Genomic DNA, 17208 nt, shown 5'->3' on the forward strand with positions numbered 1-17208 from the left:
CATGTGACTCAACAGAAAGGCGGCAACAAGCCTGAGCTCAGTTAATAGTTCATACAGATTACAAGCAGGGACGCCAAATAGGACCCTGTACCGTCTAACTGGTGGAAGATAAACAATTCTAGTCAATTCAATGCAATAAAAACAGCATCTCTGCTCTGAGCCCGAAGCTGCCAGAGACCAGGAATAAAAAGATGGATAAAACTAACAGCCCCAAGTTAAGAGCTTTCAGGCTACAATGTAAATATAATGAAAGGTTCCTGCTGCTCTAGCATGGGGCAGAATCAAGAGCTAAAACTGACACGAATCAAGAGCGTAATGGGCAAAACACATTTACATAGCCTGGAACCTTACTGTGTGCCAAGAGCAAAAGAATATGGAAAAAACTGCATTCGTGTGGACGTGAAAATGACAGTAAAGAAACATATTCCTTGTATTACATCCTGTCGGACTCTGGCAGAGACCAGGTCCTCCAGGCTGAATGACGTCAATGAGCTTTGGCAAATTCCATGAAGAGAACAGTCAAGCTGACAACTTCCATTACTATTTAATAGTCATGCCAGAATCACTCAAAAGAACACATCAGACTTTCTAAGTGGGCAGTGGGATAAGATTATAATAATTCCTTTATGTTGGAAGGTATTAACATTTGTTATTATGTAAGTTAAAAATAATATGTAACAGAACGGGTTATTAAATGTGGAGACATAAATTTAGAGCAAACAGATCAATTATTGGCCAAAAAAAACCATGGAATTCATTCCACCATGTCCAATTAATACAGAACAAAATAAAAAGATTAAAAAAGTCAAAGAATGCTTCAAACAACCTCATTTGTGAGAAATGGTATCCGGGGAAATTCTTTTTTTTAGCATGAAGAGTCCACTAAAAGTAGCTAAGACTGAAAGTAGCTACCCTGTTTCCCCAAAAATAAGACATCCTCCGAAAATAAGACCCACTTACAGGAAAGATAAGACGTCTCCTGAAAATAAGACCTAGCGCATCTTTGGGAGCACATTAAAATAAGACACTGTCTTATTTTTGGGGAAACAGGGTAGCTAAGATTGAAAGCCTCTATATGATACATCCATCTCAGAAAAACTTAACTTAAAAATTATAGTAGAATTCACTGATTAAAGCAGAATCACTGCAAAAAACCTCTTAGGCTAACCCTGACAGCAGATTTATACCAGATCTTTTGAAAACAACACTTCTTGGCAAAGAGAATTCATTATCATTAAAATCCCTCCACCCTCTGTAACCACAAACACAAATAAGTTTCAAAATATATTCCCAAAGTTCACACTCTCTAATTCCTTAATAAACAACCACAGAATTGTACTTACATCACATTTAATTATGTGATCTGAATATATAACTCATGATTTTTTTTCCTATTTCTTTGAGACAGAGTCTCAAGCTGTTGCCCTGGGTAGAGTGCCATGGCATCACAGCTCACAGCAACCTCAAACTCTTGGGCTTAAGTGATTATCTTGCCTCAGCCTCCTTAGTAGCTGGGACTACAGGCACCCACCACAACGCCCAGCTATTTTTAAGATGTAGTTGTCGTTGTTTGGCAGGCCTGGGCTGGATTCAAACCCGCCAGCTCTGGTGTATGTGGCTGGCGCCCTACCCGCTTGAGTTACAGGCGCCGAGCTTATACTCATGATTTTTAATAGGGGGGATAATTTCATAATACCATTATTTAAAACCTTTTTGTTCAGAGATAATTTCAAAATACAAATACAAAATGTAAATATAAAATACAGAAAGTCACAAAAATAAAAATAGTACAAAGAATACCCTGTGTACTCAGATCTGCCGTTGTTTTTGAACCTATGAACTCAGGCAATCCACCAGTCTCAGCCTCCCACAGAGTGCTAGGATTACAGGCGTGAGCCACCGTGCCCGACCCAAGATCTGCCATTGTTAATATTTGCTTTATTGTTTGCTCTGTGTGTGTGTGTGTAACACCTAATTCTTTTTTCCTGAACATTTGAGGGTAGGTTGTCAACAGTCTAGCCCTTTTCCCATACACCATTCTGTGAATTATACTGTAACTTAATACATGTTCCTATTATAAACAAGCCAAAGTCAATGTCTTTGTTTAATAGTGAGGTTGAACAGTGTTTCTTGTGTTTAATGTGTTTCTGTGTTCAACTGGTTTTCTTTTGCCTCTTTATGCCCTTTCAGAAAGACTTTTTAAAGTCAGAACTTGCTAGATGATAAGGCCCATGGCAAATACCACTGTGAAGATAAACACAGCTTATCTTAGAAGATACTTATATCTTATTCTTAAAAGTTCAATAATGCAATGTAGATGTAAATTTAGTATTGAGGATTATTACATTCGATAATTATATAATTCAATAATATAATTGGACATTATAATCCAGAAATAAGTTAAAACTATTACAGTAAACATAAAAAAGCAGCACCTCACAGATACAGCATATAAAATAAAAAATTATAGGTAAGTAGTTTTCATAAGTACACTAATAGCATACTCTATATCTTTAACCTGCATTTTCTCCAATATTTTAAGCTTTCTCTCTGTTATGAAGACTTTACACGGACTTGTCTATTCCACAGGCAATATAAAACAAATCCAGACAGCAGTGATAAAGGTCTGGATCAAAGAGGAAAAGAAGACATGGGAGACAGAGAGATGAAAAGTAAGAGCTCTGCTAAGATGCAAAAATACATGGGATTTAATGACAGACTGCATTCAAGTAATACAGGAGCAGAAAGAAGTATTTTGCAACAGGGAAATTCATAGTGAGCTTTAGGTAAAAGTGAAGAGGGGCGCAGAAAAAGGGCAAGCAGATCACATTCTAGCTTCAGTGAACTTCACACACCTTCACACTTCCAGAATTTCGCAATCAGAACATGTAGAAACTATGTTTTATTTCACCATGCATGTAAGTGTTTTCGTCATTGGGAAAAATAGTCGTATTTTTTAGTTATACGAGGGAGAGACATGCGATAGTCCTTTCCATGATTCAGTACCTCCGAACGTTTAAACCCATTCTGTAGCTGCTTAAGTGCTGGTACCTTCGCCAAGTCCATGATTATAGGAGTGAATGGGTTTGTGGCCTAAGTCACAGGCGCCCTACCAAGGACTCTTCACAAGGAAGCAGAGGTACAGAAGAAAAACTTGCCTCCACAAATGCCACAAATTCCTTATACCTTCAACTAGTGCAAGGGGAAATTACCCCACAAGGAAGAAATGTTAAGATTCATAGCTGGAAAGAGAAGTGTGACAGTCCTCCTGGTCATTAAGTCTGAGGCAGCTCAGACCTGATGGTGTATAAATTCAAGCCTAGGGTTAAATTAAGAAAAAGCTTTAGAAGCTAACTCCTGCAGAGAACAAATTCTGGCAAACTTGTAGGACAATAACAGAAGTCAGTGCGAGAAGAGAAGGCTTAAAGGACAGCTAACACATTTTAGTCCTAGCAGGACCCCAAGCTCGTTCCCTGGTTAGATCACATTGCACAAAACACACTAGATTAAAGTTTTAAAAGAATTCTGAGCTGTGTGATTAGCAGATCTATTATACTGGCAGGAAATTATGATTCATTTTTTCTCTATTAAAAAACTCCAAGTTATACTATCATTTTGGCTTATCCAGAGATAGCCTTGTTTTTGTATTAACTATAGGACAAAGTCTATAATTAATTGGTCAAATTCCAACTATAACCTAAAGTCTTAAACATCTGTCACTTCTAAGATCAAAACAAAGATCAAGATGACATCTGGGGGGCTGGGTGCAGTGACTCACACCTGTAATTCCAGCACTCTGGGAGGCCAAGGCGGGGTGGATTGCCTGAGCTCACGGGTTCGAGACCAGCCTGAGCAAGAGTGGGACCCCATCTCTAAAAATAATTGGGTGTTGTGGCAGGCACCTGTAGTCACAGCTATTCAGGAGGCTGAGGCAAGAGGATCACTTGAGCCCAGGAATTTTAGGTTGCTGTGAGCTATGACGCCAGAGCACTCAACCCCATGGGGACTAAGACTCTATCTCAAAAAAAAAAGAAAGACAAAGGACATCTGCTGCTCTTAAAACAGAGCCGCTTCCAGCTTCCAGGACAGCTCTCCTCAAACTTGTATGAGTAGATTGGGATGTGAGTGCAGATACCCAAGCCCGTTCCCTCAAGCCTGGTACTTTTTCCTGTTAATTTAAACCATTCATTATTCAATGTGAGCTTATCAGTCTCTTAAAAGGAATATGTAACCCATTTCCCTTTATAAACACCCTTGATATGTTTCATCTTCCCCCTCTCATCTCATTCTTTAGCGTTCCTGTTATTACCTTCTGGGTTTCCTAATGATTTACAAAGTATTTATCTTACTTTAATTCCACTAGAGATATTTCCAACAATTTAATCATTTTCACCATCCCTCCCCTCACCAAAAGTATGTCTCCTATTTAAAATTTCTAACACCTTCAAACAATTGTATTTTTTCAAATCCTCTATTTCAATAAATTCAGTGAATGTTTAAGGAGCATATTGGTGATTCCAAGTATAACTGTATGAAAATTTAGACTTGACTCTTTTTACTCATTCATTCCCTTACTCATAGCCAATCCTTGTTTATTGCAACATCAAAAGATACCTTAATTTAAACTTTTCAATGAGTAATACATTCACATGAGTCAAAATTCAATATGTCTACAACAAAAAGTTTCTTTTCCCGCCCACAGGCTTCTAGCCACCCCATTTCCCTCCTGGAAGCAACCAATGTTACCAGTTTCTACTGAGTTGTTAGAGAAAATCTGCATTTTGGATCATCCTTGCTCTCTTCACTAAAACAAATCCACCAAGGCTGGAGAATTATCCTTTAATGTTGTTGGAAATCTTTTTGCTAATACTTTTTTTTTTTTTTTTTTTTGAGACAGAGCCTCAAGCTGTTGCCCTGGGTAGAGTGCTGTGGCATCACAGCTCACAGCAACCTCCAACTCCTGGGCTCAAGCGAGTCTCCTGCCTCCACCTCCCAAGTAGCTGGAACTACAGGCGCCCACCACAATGCCCGGATATTTCTTGGTTGTAGCCATCATTGTTGTTTGGTGGGCCCGGGCTGGATTCGAACCCACCAGCTCAGGTGTATGCGGCTGCTTGAGCCACAGGCGCCAAGCCTCCTAATACTTTTTTTCACCCTCTGCAGAGCTCTTCTTATGCTAATTTTTTAAAAAGATTTTTTATTTTTTATTTATTTATTTTTTTTGGTGATTTTTGGCCGGGGCTGGGTTTGAACCCGCCACCTCCGGCATATGGGACCGGCGCCCTACTCCTTGAGCCAGTGAAAATATTACACTTCTAAAAAGTCACATTTGCTTTATAAAATTACTTTGAATGGTTTTTTTTTTGTTATCTGAAAGAATTTAAAGAGCTTTGAAACTAATCTGTTTTTTTCAAGATTTTAAAGAATTTGCTGTTTAAACTCTGACCCTCAGGCTTTTTGAGAGGTAACTTGTATGAAATATCCTCTAACATGTTAGTCCTCTTAAAAATTATTAACTACCCCAAAGAGCTTTAAGTTTATGTGACTTATAGCTATTAATATTTACCATAATATGAATAGAAATTAAAATTTTAATTTTGTTTAAATATTTACTTAATTTTTAAAATATAAAACAGAAGATGACTCTAAATATTTGTCTATTATTTAAGTTAATTAAAATGTAAACTATTTATTACTATAAACCCATGTTAATGTAAATGACATTTTAATTAAAAATACCTGTATTTTCCAAAATGATGAAAAAATTCAATGAGGAAAATGGCCCCATTTTACAATGTTACAAATCTCTTTAATGTCCAGCTATTTCTGATATGTGCTAATACACTGAATGTGTTCAGACATCACACATCGTGTGGGCCTGGCAAATGCCAGTGTACCCTGGAGACAGAATAAGAGTGAAAAGGCAAATGACATCTTGGGTTTATAATACTTTTAAAATAGTTTTAATCTCATATGCCCCCAAATGGGCTTTGAGGACCACTAGGCTACACTTTTGAGTATTACTATTTTAGCCATATTTTCTGCAGTTTTGATAAATTATAATTTTTTGGAAAATTTTCTGGATCCTACAGGTGTTTGAATATAGCAAGTCAAGTAGTCTGTTTGGATTCTTTAACTTTCTCTGTATTGCTGGGGCTTTCCTCTCTCATGTTTTATTGTAGCTCCATTGAATCATTTGACTAAGGTAGCTAGAAATTTGTGTATTTTATGGTAAAAAGCCAACTCTTAGATTATTTAGTCCTATTTTAACTTTAATTTTCTAATTCACTAGTATCTGTTTTTATACTTACTAATTAATTGCTTTCTTCACCTTTTTGGGGTGCATTTTGTTATTCTTTTTCTAACTTCTCAAGCTGGACTACTTAGTTGACTTACTTCATTATTTCTCATCTATGACCATAAGTTGTTTTTTTTTTTGCAGTTTTTGGCCAGGGCTGGGTTTGAACCCACCACCTCTGTCATATGGGCCAGCGCCCTACTCCTTTGAGACACAGGCATCGCCCTGACAATAAGTATTTTTAAGGCAATGAACTTTCCTGTAAGCACTGCTTTAGTTGAATTTCTTAGGTTTTGCAGTACATGGTGTATATCTTTTTTCTTTATTAAATCATAACTGTGTGCATTGATGCATTTATGGGGTTCAGTGTACTGATTTGATATACAATGTGAAATGCTTACATCGAACTGATTAACACATCCATCACCCCGCTTACTTTGTTGTGGTAAGACCATCATACTCTTTTCTTAACAGTTCTGAAATGTACCATTGCATTATGAACATTAGGTGAGATGCCCCAAATACCCTCCCTCCTTCCAGCCTCTCCCCTCCTCTCCTTTTCCCTCCTACCTTCTGGACTATAGTTATGTTTTACCATTCGTATGAATGTGTAGGTGATTATAGATTGATTTCATAGTAGTATTGAGTACACTGGATACTTTTTCTTCCATTCTTGAGATACTTTACTAAGAAGAATATATTCCAGCTCCATTCAGGTAAACATAAAAGAGCTGAAGTTTCCATCTTTTTTATGGGTGCACAGCATTCCACGGTGTACATATACCACAATTTGTTAATCCATTCATAGGTTTGAATGTAAGTATACTTTGAATTGTAAGTACACCTTTTTATAGTCTGTCTCTATAATCCAAGAATTAGTCCAGAATTAAAAACATTTCCAGGTGGCCAGGTCTTTTTGTTTCTTAGCTCTCTATTACTTTCTAGTATGAGTGATTCCACTTCCCCCGTTGGCTGCCTCTCTTCTTTCTTCTTTTTTCCTTTTCTCTCTCTTTTTTTCTTAGACAGAGCCTCTATCACCGTGAGTAGAGTACCATGGCCTCATCATAGCTCACAGAAACGTCAAACTCTTGTGCTCAAACTCCCGTCTGAGCCTCCCGAGTAGCTGGGACTACAGGTGCCCCACAAAGTCTGGTTAGTTCTTCTGTTTTCAGTAGAGACACGGTCTTGCTCTGGCTCAGGCTGGTCTGGAACTTGTGAGTTCAAGCAATCTACCCTCTTTGGCCTCCCAGAGTGCTAGGATTACAGCGTGAGCCACTGCGCCCAGCCCTTTCTTTCCTTGGCAGCACAATTCTCTAAAAGAGTTGCCTGTACTTGCCATATCTAATTCCTACCTTCCTGTTCTCTCTTAAATTCACCCCCATCTCAGGCTTCCCTTATCACTAGTTCCACACTACTAAAGCAATTCTCATTTCTCTTCTTATCTGATTTAGCAGCATAATTTGGCAAAGTCAATCCCCTAAAATTTGAATTTTTTCATGTACAGAACAAACAGGGGTCAAAATTTATTTACTTTTTCTGATATGGAGATCCACTTTATTTAGCACCTTTTATCTTCTACCCACTGAATTGCTGTATTAGTCACAAATCAAATATCCACATACATGTGAACCTATTTCTAGATTCTATAATGTACCATTCATTCTACTTCTTGGACCTTGAACCAGTATCACCCGACTTAATTACTACAGTTTGTAGTAAGTTTTGATACCTAGGAGAAGTAAATTCTGTAACTTAGTTCTTTTTTTGGATTATCTTGTTTATTCTTGACTTTTTTGGTTTTTATAGAAGTTTTAAAATCAGGTTGTTGAGGCCACAAAAACAAACAAACAAACAAAGAAAAAAAACAAGAATTTTTCATTGTGATTTCACTAAATCTATATAGATCAACTTGAGAAAAACTTGTATCTTTAAATATTGAATCATCCAATTCCATAAAACAGTATCTACACTTATAGATACTTAGGTCTTCTTTCATTTTTCTCTGTAAGTCCTACAGTTTTCCATGCTGAGTCATACATATGATTGGATTTATCCCTACATATTTGATATTTTGAAGCAAATTCAAATCGTATATTATCTCACTTTTGTTGATGCTGCTTTCCATAGTGTAATTAATGACTTTGTACCCAGGAAACATGATAAATTCACTTTTTTTTTAATTTAGGAAGGAAAGCTTTATTTTTCATAAAGAATTGTAGCCCACAGGGTGGCCATTCTGACAGGCTGAGAAGCAGAGCCTCCAGCTGAAAACACGTATTTCATAAATTGACTTATTAATTGTAATAATTTTCTAAGTACATAAGCATATTATCCATAAATAATGACATTTTTATTTTTTCTTTTCTAACCTTATACCTTTCATTTCTTTTTCTATAATTACTGCACTGGCTAGGCCCTTTAAAACAATATTGAATAGAAAAGGTGATAAAAGACCTTCTTGATTTCTTAGCTCAGAAGGTTTTATTTAACACTGCAACATTACAAAATATATTTGCTGTAGGTTTTATAAATATCCTACTTGAGATTACTTCTCTATGCCAAGCTGGCTCAGAATTTTGACAAAGAACAAACGTTGAATTTTATCAAATACGTTTTTAGCATTTGGTCATAATGGCATTTAGCAATGTCATTTCAGCATTTAGCATATTGGTCTATCCATAATTTTTCTCATTTATTCTATAAATATAATGAATCACATTGGCTAATTTTTCAATGTTAAACCAACTTTACATTGCAAGAAAAACACAAAGTGGGTCAAAATATATTATTCTTCCTATATATTACAAATTTAATTTGATAATATGTTATTTAGGATGTTTCATCCATATTCATAAGTGATTTGGCTGGAATTTTCTGTTCTTGTCATATCCTTGTCAGGTTATGTTCAAGATTATCCTGGCCATACAAAATAAATTATAAACTGTGTCATTTCCCTTCGATTCTCTGCAAGAGTTTGTGGATAAAATTTTCGTGTGGTAGTTATTTATTTTTTCTAGCACATCAGAGCTACCATCCCTTTGTCTTTTAACTTCTTGGTTTCTATTGATGAGGAAATAGATTGTTTCTGGCAATCTCATAACTGCTCCTTTGAATTTAGTATCTTTCTGCTTTCAGTATTTTATCTTTGATTTTGGTTTTCACAGTTATACTGTGGTAAACCTAGGTATGATTTTCTTTTAATGTTACTCTGCTTGAGACTTTTAATGCTTCTTTTTTTTTTTTTTTTTTTTTTTCCCCATTTTTTTTTTTTATTGTTGGGGATTCATTGAGGGTACAATAAGCCAGTTACACTGATTACAATTGTTAGGTAAAGTCCCTCTTGCAATCATGTCTTGCCCCCATAAAGTGTGACACACACTAAGGCCCCACCCCCCTCCCTCCATCCCTCTTTCTGCTTCCCCCCCATGACCTTAATTGTCATTAATTGTCCTCATATCAAGATTGAGTACATAGGATTCATGCTTCTCCATTCTTGTGATGCTTTACTAAGAATAATGTCTTCCACTTCCATCCAGGTTAATACGAAGGATGTAAAGTCTCCATTTTTTTTAATGGCTGAATAGTATTCCATGGTATACATATACCACAGCTTGTTAATCCATTCCTGGGTTGGTGGGCATTTAGGCTGTTTCCACATTTTGGCGATTGTAAATTGAGCTGCAATAAACAGTCTAGTACAAGTGTCCTTATGATAAAAGGATTTTTTTCCTTCTGGGTAGATGCCCAGTAATGGGATTCCAGGATCGAATGGGAGGTCTAGGTTGAGTGCTTTGAGGTTTCTCCATACTTCCTTCCAGAAAGGTTGTACTAGTTTGCAGTCCCACCAGCAATGTAAAAGTGTTCCCTTCTCTCCACTGTGCCTTAATGTGTTGTGAGCTTCTAGAAATTTCTTTAATGTTACCTCTTTTAAAAAAAGGCTTCTGGGATGGTGCCTGTGGCTCAAGGAGTAGGGCGCCAGCCCCATATACTGGAGGTGGTGGGTTCAAAACCTGGCCCCGCCCAAATATTGCAAAAAAAGAAAAAAAAGAATTAAAAAAAAGGCTTCTGCTATATTCTCTCTTTCCCCTTTTGCTGGGACCCTAATAACTTTTCAACATATTTTGTGCCAGATTAAAGATGGAAGATCAAAACTTCTTCTTCTAACATTGGGGTCTATGTCCTCTCTCCATGAATCTGAACACGACCAACCAATAGAATATGGAAACGTGATATTGTGCTAGGGGCTGGGCCCAGACCTTCAGAGCATAGGAGTTCTGCACTCTCTCTCTCTTGAAATGCTTGCTCTGCGAGAAGGCAGCTACCACGTAGGAAATCCAACTATCCTAAGGCTTTCTTGAGATTGCCATTGATGGAGAGAGAAATGCCAACCAGCTCTAGGAATGTCAGCCTTCCCAGGTCCAGCACCAGACCTAAGCACTCAGCAGCCATGTTTAGGGTTCAGCCATAGGAGATGACGTGAGAAGAAACAAAGTCCCGGGCTTAAGGAACCAGCAGAGCCATCCCAGCCATTTCATGCCGTATGAACCATCCCAATCAAAGATCAAGACATAGCAGAGCGCAGGTAAACCAAACCTGATATATCCTGACTGAATTCCTGACTCTCAGAATCATGGCCTAAGAAGAGGTGGTTGTCTCATGTCAGTAAGTTTTGAGGTCGTATGTTAATATTGGGAAGGGGGGAAATCTCTCACAGAAGACCCAAGTGTCCCTTTATATTCATTCTTACAGACTGCGTTGGAAACACAAAGCTCTGTGCAATCTTTACCTGAGCCATTTCCCAGGGCTGTATTTGCAGCCAGCAACCTTGAGGATGGGAAACATCCTTCTCCTGCAGGTTGCTAAAGGCATGACAGTCTCAGATCACTTAATATGTAATCACTATTTCAAAGCTGGGATTTCTTTCTTTCCTTTTTTTTTTTTTTGAGACACAGTCTCATTTTGTTGCCCTTGGTAGAGTACCATGGTGTCACAGCTCACAACCTTAAACTCTTGGATTTAAGTGATCCCTTTGCCTCAGCCTCCCAAGTAGCTGGGACTACAAGCACCCGCCACAATGCCTGGCTATTTTTTGAGACAGGGGTCTTGCTCTTGCTCAGCCTGGTCTGGAATCCATGAGCTCTCAGGGCAATCCACCTGCCTTGGCCTCCCAGAATGCTAGGATTACAGGCATGAGCCACCAAGCCTGGCCAAGCTGGGGTTTATTTCTAATGTGTAGCACTTTGGGGTTCCAACCTAAGCCAAAGAGTGTTTACCAGTACCAACCTCCCAACCTTGGTGGGTTCTGAACTCCTATTTTTGTTATTTTAGTCTTTAAGTGCTACAACAATGCTTCAGCTTCTCATGAACCTTTCCCAGAATCAGCACATGTCACTAAGGGGGAAAATGGCCTTTACAGTATTCTGATACATTCAAATACATGCATTTTGTATTTTGTCTAGTTTTTCTCATTGTTTTAATTTACCTAACATCACTGAAAGTAAAACTCCTCCAAAAACAGACAATGTGTTTAATATTTAAGGAGTTTAAATGTCCTGTTTGGCCTTTTTAAACTACGTATTCTACCAAACATCTTTAGAGATGATGTGTATTTTCAAATAAACATAAAGGATAACATCGTGTTAAACTACTGAAATATCTTTATAAAATATAATGTGCATAAAAACATTCTGTCTGAAGGAATGAAGATAAACCATTTGGAATCAAACCATTTTTTAAAAAATATATATTTTTAAAGAAAAAAATTATACCAGAGTAATTTCACACTTAAATCAGAAAGAAGAAAAGCTATATTAACTTTCATATTTTAATACCTTCCTTTTCTATCACTAAACATTTGCTAATGTAACATGACTCAGTATTTTAAAAACCTTTTAAACATAATAAAGTTTTTGTCGTGTATTCTTTTTCTCTTGGAAAACTATATAATTCTATGAAGATCTGAAGTTGAGTGAAAGTCTTAGAGAAACATGATGTCTGCCAACACTTACAGTGGAAAATACGAAAGTCAATATATGGATGAGAACCTCTTCTTTCTGATTCAAATCCTGCTCGGCTCCTTACGCGTACATCTCCTAGACAGAATCAAAAATAAAAATAAGGTTAGAAGATCGTCAAGAAGTTCCATAGGCAACAAAGGTCCGTGTGGTTATCATATTCAAAAGTAATTGCCCACTAAAGCACTAACGAGAGATATATATATAGAACATGTAGTTAAGAGCAGATTTACTTGAAGAGAGTCACAAAATTTTAGTATTGAGTTACAAGGCTTGCAAGGTTTTTTTTTTTAAACACCTACTCCTACAATAATAATAATTATAATCTACTATAGTTTAAATTGAGCCTTCTGAAAGGTGATGTTAGTTTATGATAATGTTACCTAACACCTTATTATTCACAGGTAGTTAAAAAAAAAAAAAGGCTACTGGAACACAAAATGTTTTACAGGAAATAGAAAATACTCCACAGAAAATTTGGCTCAGTGGGTAGGGTGCTGGCCCCATATACAGAGGGTGGCAGGTTCGAACCCGGCCCCAGCCAAACTGCAACAAAAAATAGCCGGGCAATGTGGTTGGGAGGTTGAGGCAAGAGAATCGCCTAAGCCTAGGAGTTGGAGGTTGCTGTGAGCTGTGATGCCACAGCACTCTACTGAGAGCGATAAAGTGAGACTCTGTCTCTACAAAAAAAACAAAAAAACAAAACAGGGCGGCGCCTGTGGCTCCAAGGAGTAGGGTGCTGGCCCCATATACCAGAGGTGGCAGGTTCAAACCCGGCCCCGGTCAAAAACTGCAAAACAAACAGAAAACCACAACAAGAAAAAAAATTTATTAAGTGTCCCTTCTGTGCCTAATCCTATACGATAGGCCAAAAGGGATATGAAACATAGAAAATATATGACCTGTTCTCAAGCAGTTTTTACAATTTCATCAATGTATAAAAAATTAAAATGTTAAAGACTTTGCCTTAAGTCCATTTGATTAATCTTCTCTTCTCATTGACAGTGGGTAGACACCCGAGGCCTTTAGGTGGACCTTAAACTTTGGTCTTTATAAACTGTGTTGTTCCTGCATGTATCCACGACTTTCAGATGTATTTCTCTATATAGCAACATAACCATAGCAACTACATACCAGCCACCCTCTTTGTGTCTTACAGACATTGTTTCATTTAATTCTCCAATCAACCTTGGGAAGATAGGAATCTCAATCCCCATTTACAGATGCAAAAGCTGGACTTGGAGAAGTTAAACAGCGTGCTTCGTGCCACACAGCTAGTGCGAAGGGTAAGCCAGGATGCAAACCTAGCTTTCCCACTGCACTGTCATAGCCTCCACTTTATAACCTTTAAGTCTTCAGTCCGCCCCTGTGCTCTTATAATTCTGCTTGCTTAGAAGGCGCCCCTGCTTATTCTTTGTTTCTCTAAACAATACCATAATTCCTTTCAAGGCTCGTCTTAGCGGCCATAACTCCACACCACGATGATTAAACCTCTTTTGTGTGGTGATTCCTTCATTCTGCAACAAATGGTTACTGAGCGCCAAAAACACAGCAGTGAGCAAAATACATCAAGTCCTTGTTCTCATGAAGCTTATCTTTTTGTGGGGTGACACATATAATAAAGTAAACACATAATTTCATTCTATGGAGGATGACAAGTTACCTGGGAGAAAACCAAGGAAAGGGAAGAGGAACAGGGAGGAAGGAGGAGGAGGGTGATTCATCGGTATGGCCAAGGAAGGCCACACCCCAAAGGAGCTATCTGGGCAGGGACCTGAGCAAACGAGGTGGGGTGCCAAGTGGCTCTCAGGAGGGAAAGGCTTCCACACGTGAGGATGAGCAGGCGTAAACACCCTGAGATGGCAGTGAGCTTGGCATGGTCAAGGACAGCAGAGAGGCCAGCGGGGCAGGAGCAAGGCAAGTGAGAGGAACTGGTCGGGGTGAGGTCCGAGAAGCAGTGGGGCCAGGTCATTTTGTACCTTTGGGCCACCAGCAGCTGAGATGACTTAGGTCTGAAAGTTTCACTCTCGCTGCATGGACAATGGAGTCGAGGCACACAAGGAGACGCAGTAACAGAGCAAGTGTGCCAGATGAGACCATGACTGTGGCTTAGATCATGGTGGTAAACACTGGGGTAGTGAGAGTCCTCATGTATTTTGATGGTATCCACCAACAGGATTTGCTGAAGAATTCAACACAGCGTGTGTAAGAAACAGTAGTCAAAAAATGGCCAGGTGCAGTGGCTCATGCCTGTAATCCTAGCACTTTAGGAGGCCAAGAGGGGAGGATCCCTTGAAGCCAGCAGTTCAAGACTAGGCTGAGAAACGTAACGAGGTCCCATCTCTACAAAAAAATAGAAAAATCAGCAAGGTGTGGGGTGTGAGGTCTGTAGTCCCAGCTACTTGGGAAGCTAAGACAGGAGGCTCCTTTGAGCTTAGGAGTGGGCTATGATGACATTCTGATTTGACATCTGAAAGAATGTTGTTACATTTACCAATGTGGCAGAAGACTACAAAATGAACAGACATGGGGAAGACAAATCCTTCGTGTTAAACATGTTAAGTTTCATAATACACACATGTAGAGATGGCTCTGCAGAGTGAAAGAACACTGTTTTAAGGAAGTGGGATCTTGAATATGTTTGTAGATAAAAATGGAGATAGCAAAGAGGAAAAAGGTTGCATATTTATAGGGGAAAAATACGGAATGGAATGGAATGGAATAGAATGGAATAGAATAGAATAGAATAGAATAGAATAGAATAGAATAGAATAGAATAGAATAGAATAGGATGGAGGCATTTAAGATATGAAAGGTAAATTTAAAAGGAGAAAAAGGAATAAGAGCAAAAACAGAACCTTGAGGAACATTTAGGCTTAAGAGTATGAAAAGGAATTAGCACAGGAGACAAAGGAAAAACATAAGTAGGTAAAGAATAAGGATGGTTCAGTGTCATAAAGTTGAGAGGCATTCTGAGCATAAGGAGAGGAGTCATGGGAAACTTTTCTAAGAAAAGATGAGTAAATTTGCCTACTGGAGTCTTAATCGTGTACTTTTAATAGCATGAATTAAAAGATTAAGGAATGTGCAGATGAAGAGATAAATTTGGCACAAAAAAGGAGAAAGAAAATAATATGTATAATTATACACACACACATCTAAATTCATTTTACCTTGTGCAATCCAGTAACTTATCAAAAATGTAAGCACTGGGACTACAAAAAACACCGAATTCCTCCCCAGCCAACTAAGAACCAAACGCATTTAGTGACAGGACTGCCTGATCAGGCGCATCATGTCCTCATCTCTTCAGTATGGAGCCACTCTACAAGTCAATTTTCTTTGAAAAATATTAAAATGCAACTTAAAATTGTGTATTAATGATAGAGTCCCAATTATTAAGCCAGCGATTATTCAATTACCTATAAATCTAAAATGCTTCTCTTTATTCACACCACATTCAGTATTGGTTTCCAGGCTAAGTTTCATTGACATCGATTAAATCTGCTACCAACAGTGATAAAAAGTTACCTAATCAAAGACACCTCAACCTCAAATAACAATACAATATACGATATTCATATTGGTACAAAATAAATAGGGCTTACCCAGCATACGAATGTACAATGCAGTCTGATCAGAACTGTCATAGGAAATCGCTCCACGCCTCTGGAAAAAAAAAATACACACATTAAAAAAAAATACACACATTTTAACATGTGACAATTAAATGTGATATAAAATGCAATTCAGCAAACGTATTTATTATTTGTGAAGCACTGTGCAAGAGAAGCTGGATATACAAAATGAAATTAGATACGGGACCTGCTCCTGAAATCTTTAGTGGGGGGACATAAATAATTATAATACAATATAGTTAAGAACTACCACAAAAGTAGATACGAAGTGAGACGCACGCAGTAAGCAGAAATTTAATCTGAGTAAGTCAGAAAGGTTTTGGGGGTGATCTTGGAATTGGCTCACAAACAAGGGCCAAAGGGAAAGGGACTCCACTGGTTCCCTGCTGCGTCTCTTGGCCCCTAATTCACGCTTCACATAAAAGCAAGGGTGAGCATGTCAGCTCCTGTTCAAAATCCCCCAATGGCTCCCCACCACACCTGGAATACATTCCAAGCTCCATGCTCCGATTTCCAGCATGCTCTGCAACCTGCCTATCTCTCTGTCCTCTGGCCCTGCCACCTCCCCTCTCCACTCCAATGCTGCCATGCTGGCCTCCTTATTTTTCCTCAACCTCACCAGACCTACAGCCTTTCTGCTTGTTGCTCCCTTATTCTGGATCGTTCCTCATGCTTCTCTTCTTACTTCTTGGGTCCTAGATGAGGTGTCATCTTTTCAGACAGGCATTCCCTGATCACCAAATCTAAAGGCACCTGAAAGCCTCCCTTCTGCAGCTCCCTACTTCCCTGCAATGGGCAGCACTGAGCTGATGTTACCCTGTTGGTTACTAAAACAAAAACTCTACCAGAGCAGGCACCTTGTTTTAGACACTATTGTTACCCTGGTTCCTAAAATAGGGCCTACTATTTAGCAAATTCAAAATAAATATTTGGCATATAAGTGACTACATGTATTTACTGCAAATAAATAATGTATCAATAAATTGAAGTATAAATTAATGACTAATGGAATTTATATAAATGAAGATAGATTTAAAAACCTGAAAGATAATACCAACCAAATCTCCTACCAGAATCTAAACTCTGTGGCGGCAGGGACTGTGTTCACTGCTGTAGCCCCAGATTTAGAATAAATCTCAACTTTTAGAACAGTGCCTAGCACATTGACAGTGATAATAAAATTAGTTGAACAGGCAAAATAATTCTTGAAAAGTAGTGATAAACAGAATTAGCACAAGGAGATATTAATAAAGTAGTG

General features: G+C 38.2%; 1 protein-coding gene across 6 annotated transcripts in view; it reads right to left on the bottom strand.

Annotated features, from left to right (window-relative positions):
* The window catches only part of PDE7A (phosphodiesterase 7A), a 125733-nt gene that overhangs the window by 38282 nt on the left and 70243 nt on the right, over positions 1–17208 (bottom strand). For all 6 annotated transcript variants that reach the window (XR_008373774.1, XR_008373773.1, XR_008373775.1 and 3 more), the window contains 2 exons: positions 15921–15981; positions 12307–12390 (listed from right to left, as the gene is read on the bottom strand). Coding sequence is in view for 3 of the 6 variants with exons in the window: in XM_053558641.1 (XP_053414616.1) it covers positions 12307–12390; positions 15921–15981 (145 nt within the window). In the remaining 3 variants the exon portion in view is untranslated. The remainder of the gene's footprint in view (positions 1–12306; positions 12391–15920; positions 15982–17208) is intronic.

This window comes from Nycticebus coucang, chromosome 13 (assembly GCF_027406575.1).
Source record: "Nycticebus coucang isolate mNycCou1 chromosome 13, mNycCou1.pri, whole genome shotgun sequence".
Taxonomy (NCBI): Eukaryota; Metazoa; Chordata; class Mammalia; order Primates; family Lorisidae; genus Nycticebus; species Nycticebus coucang.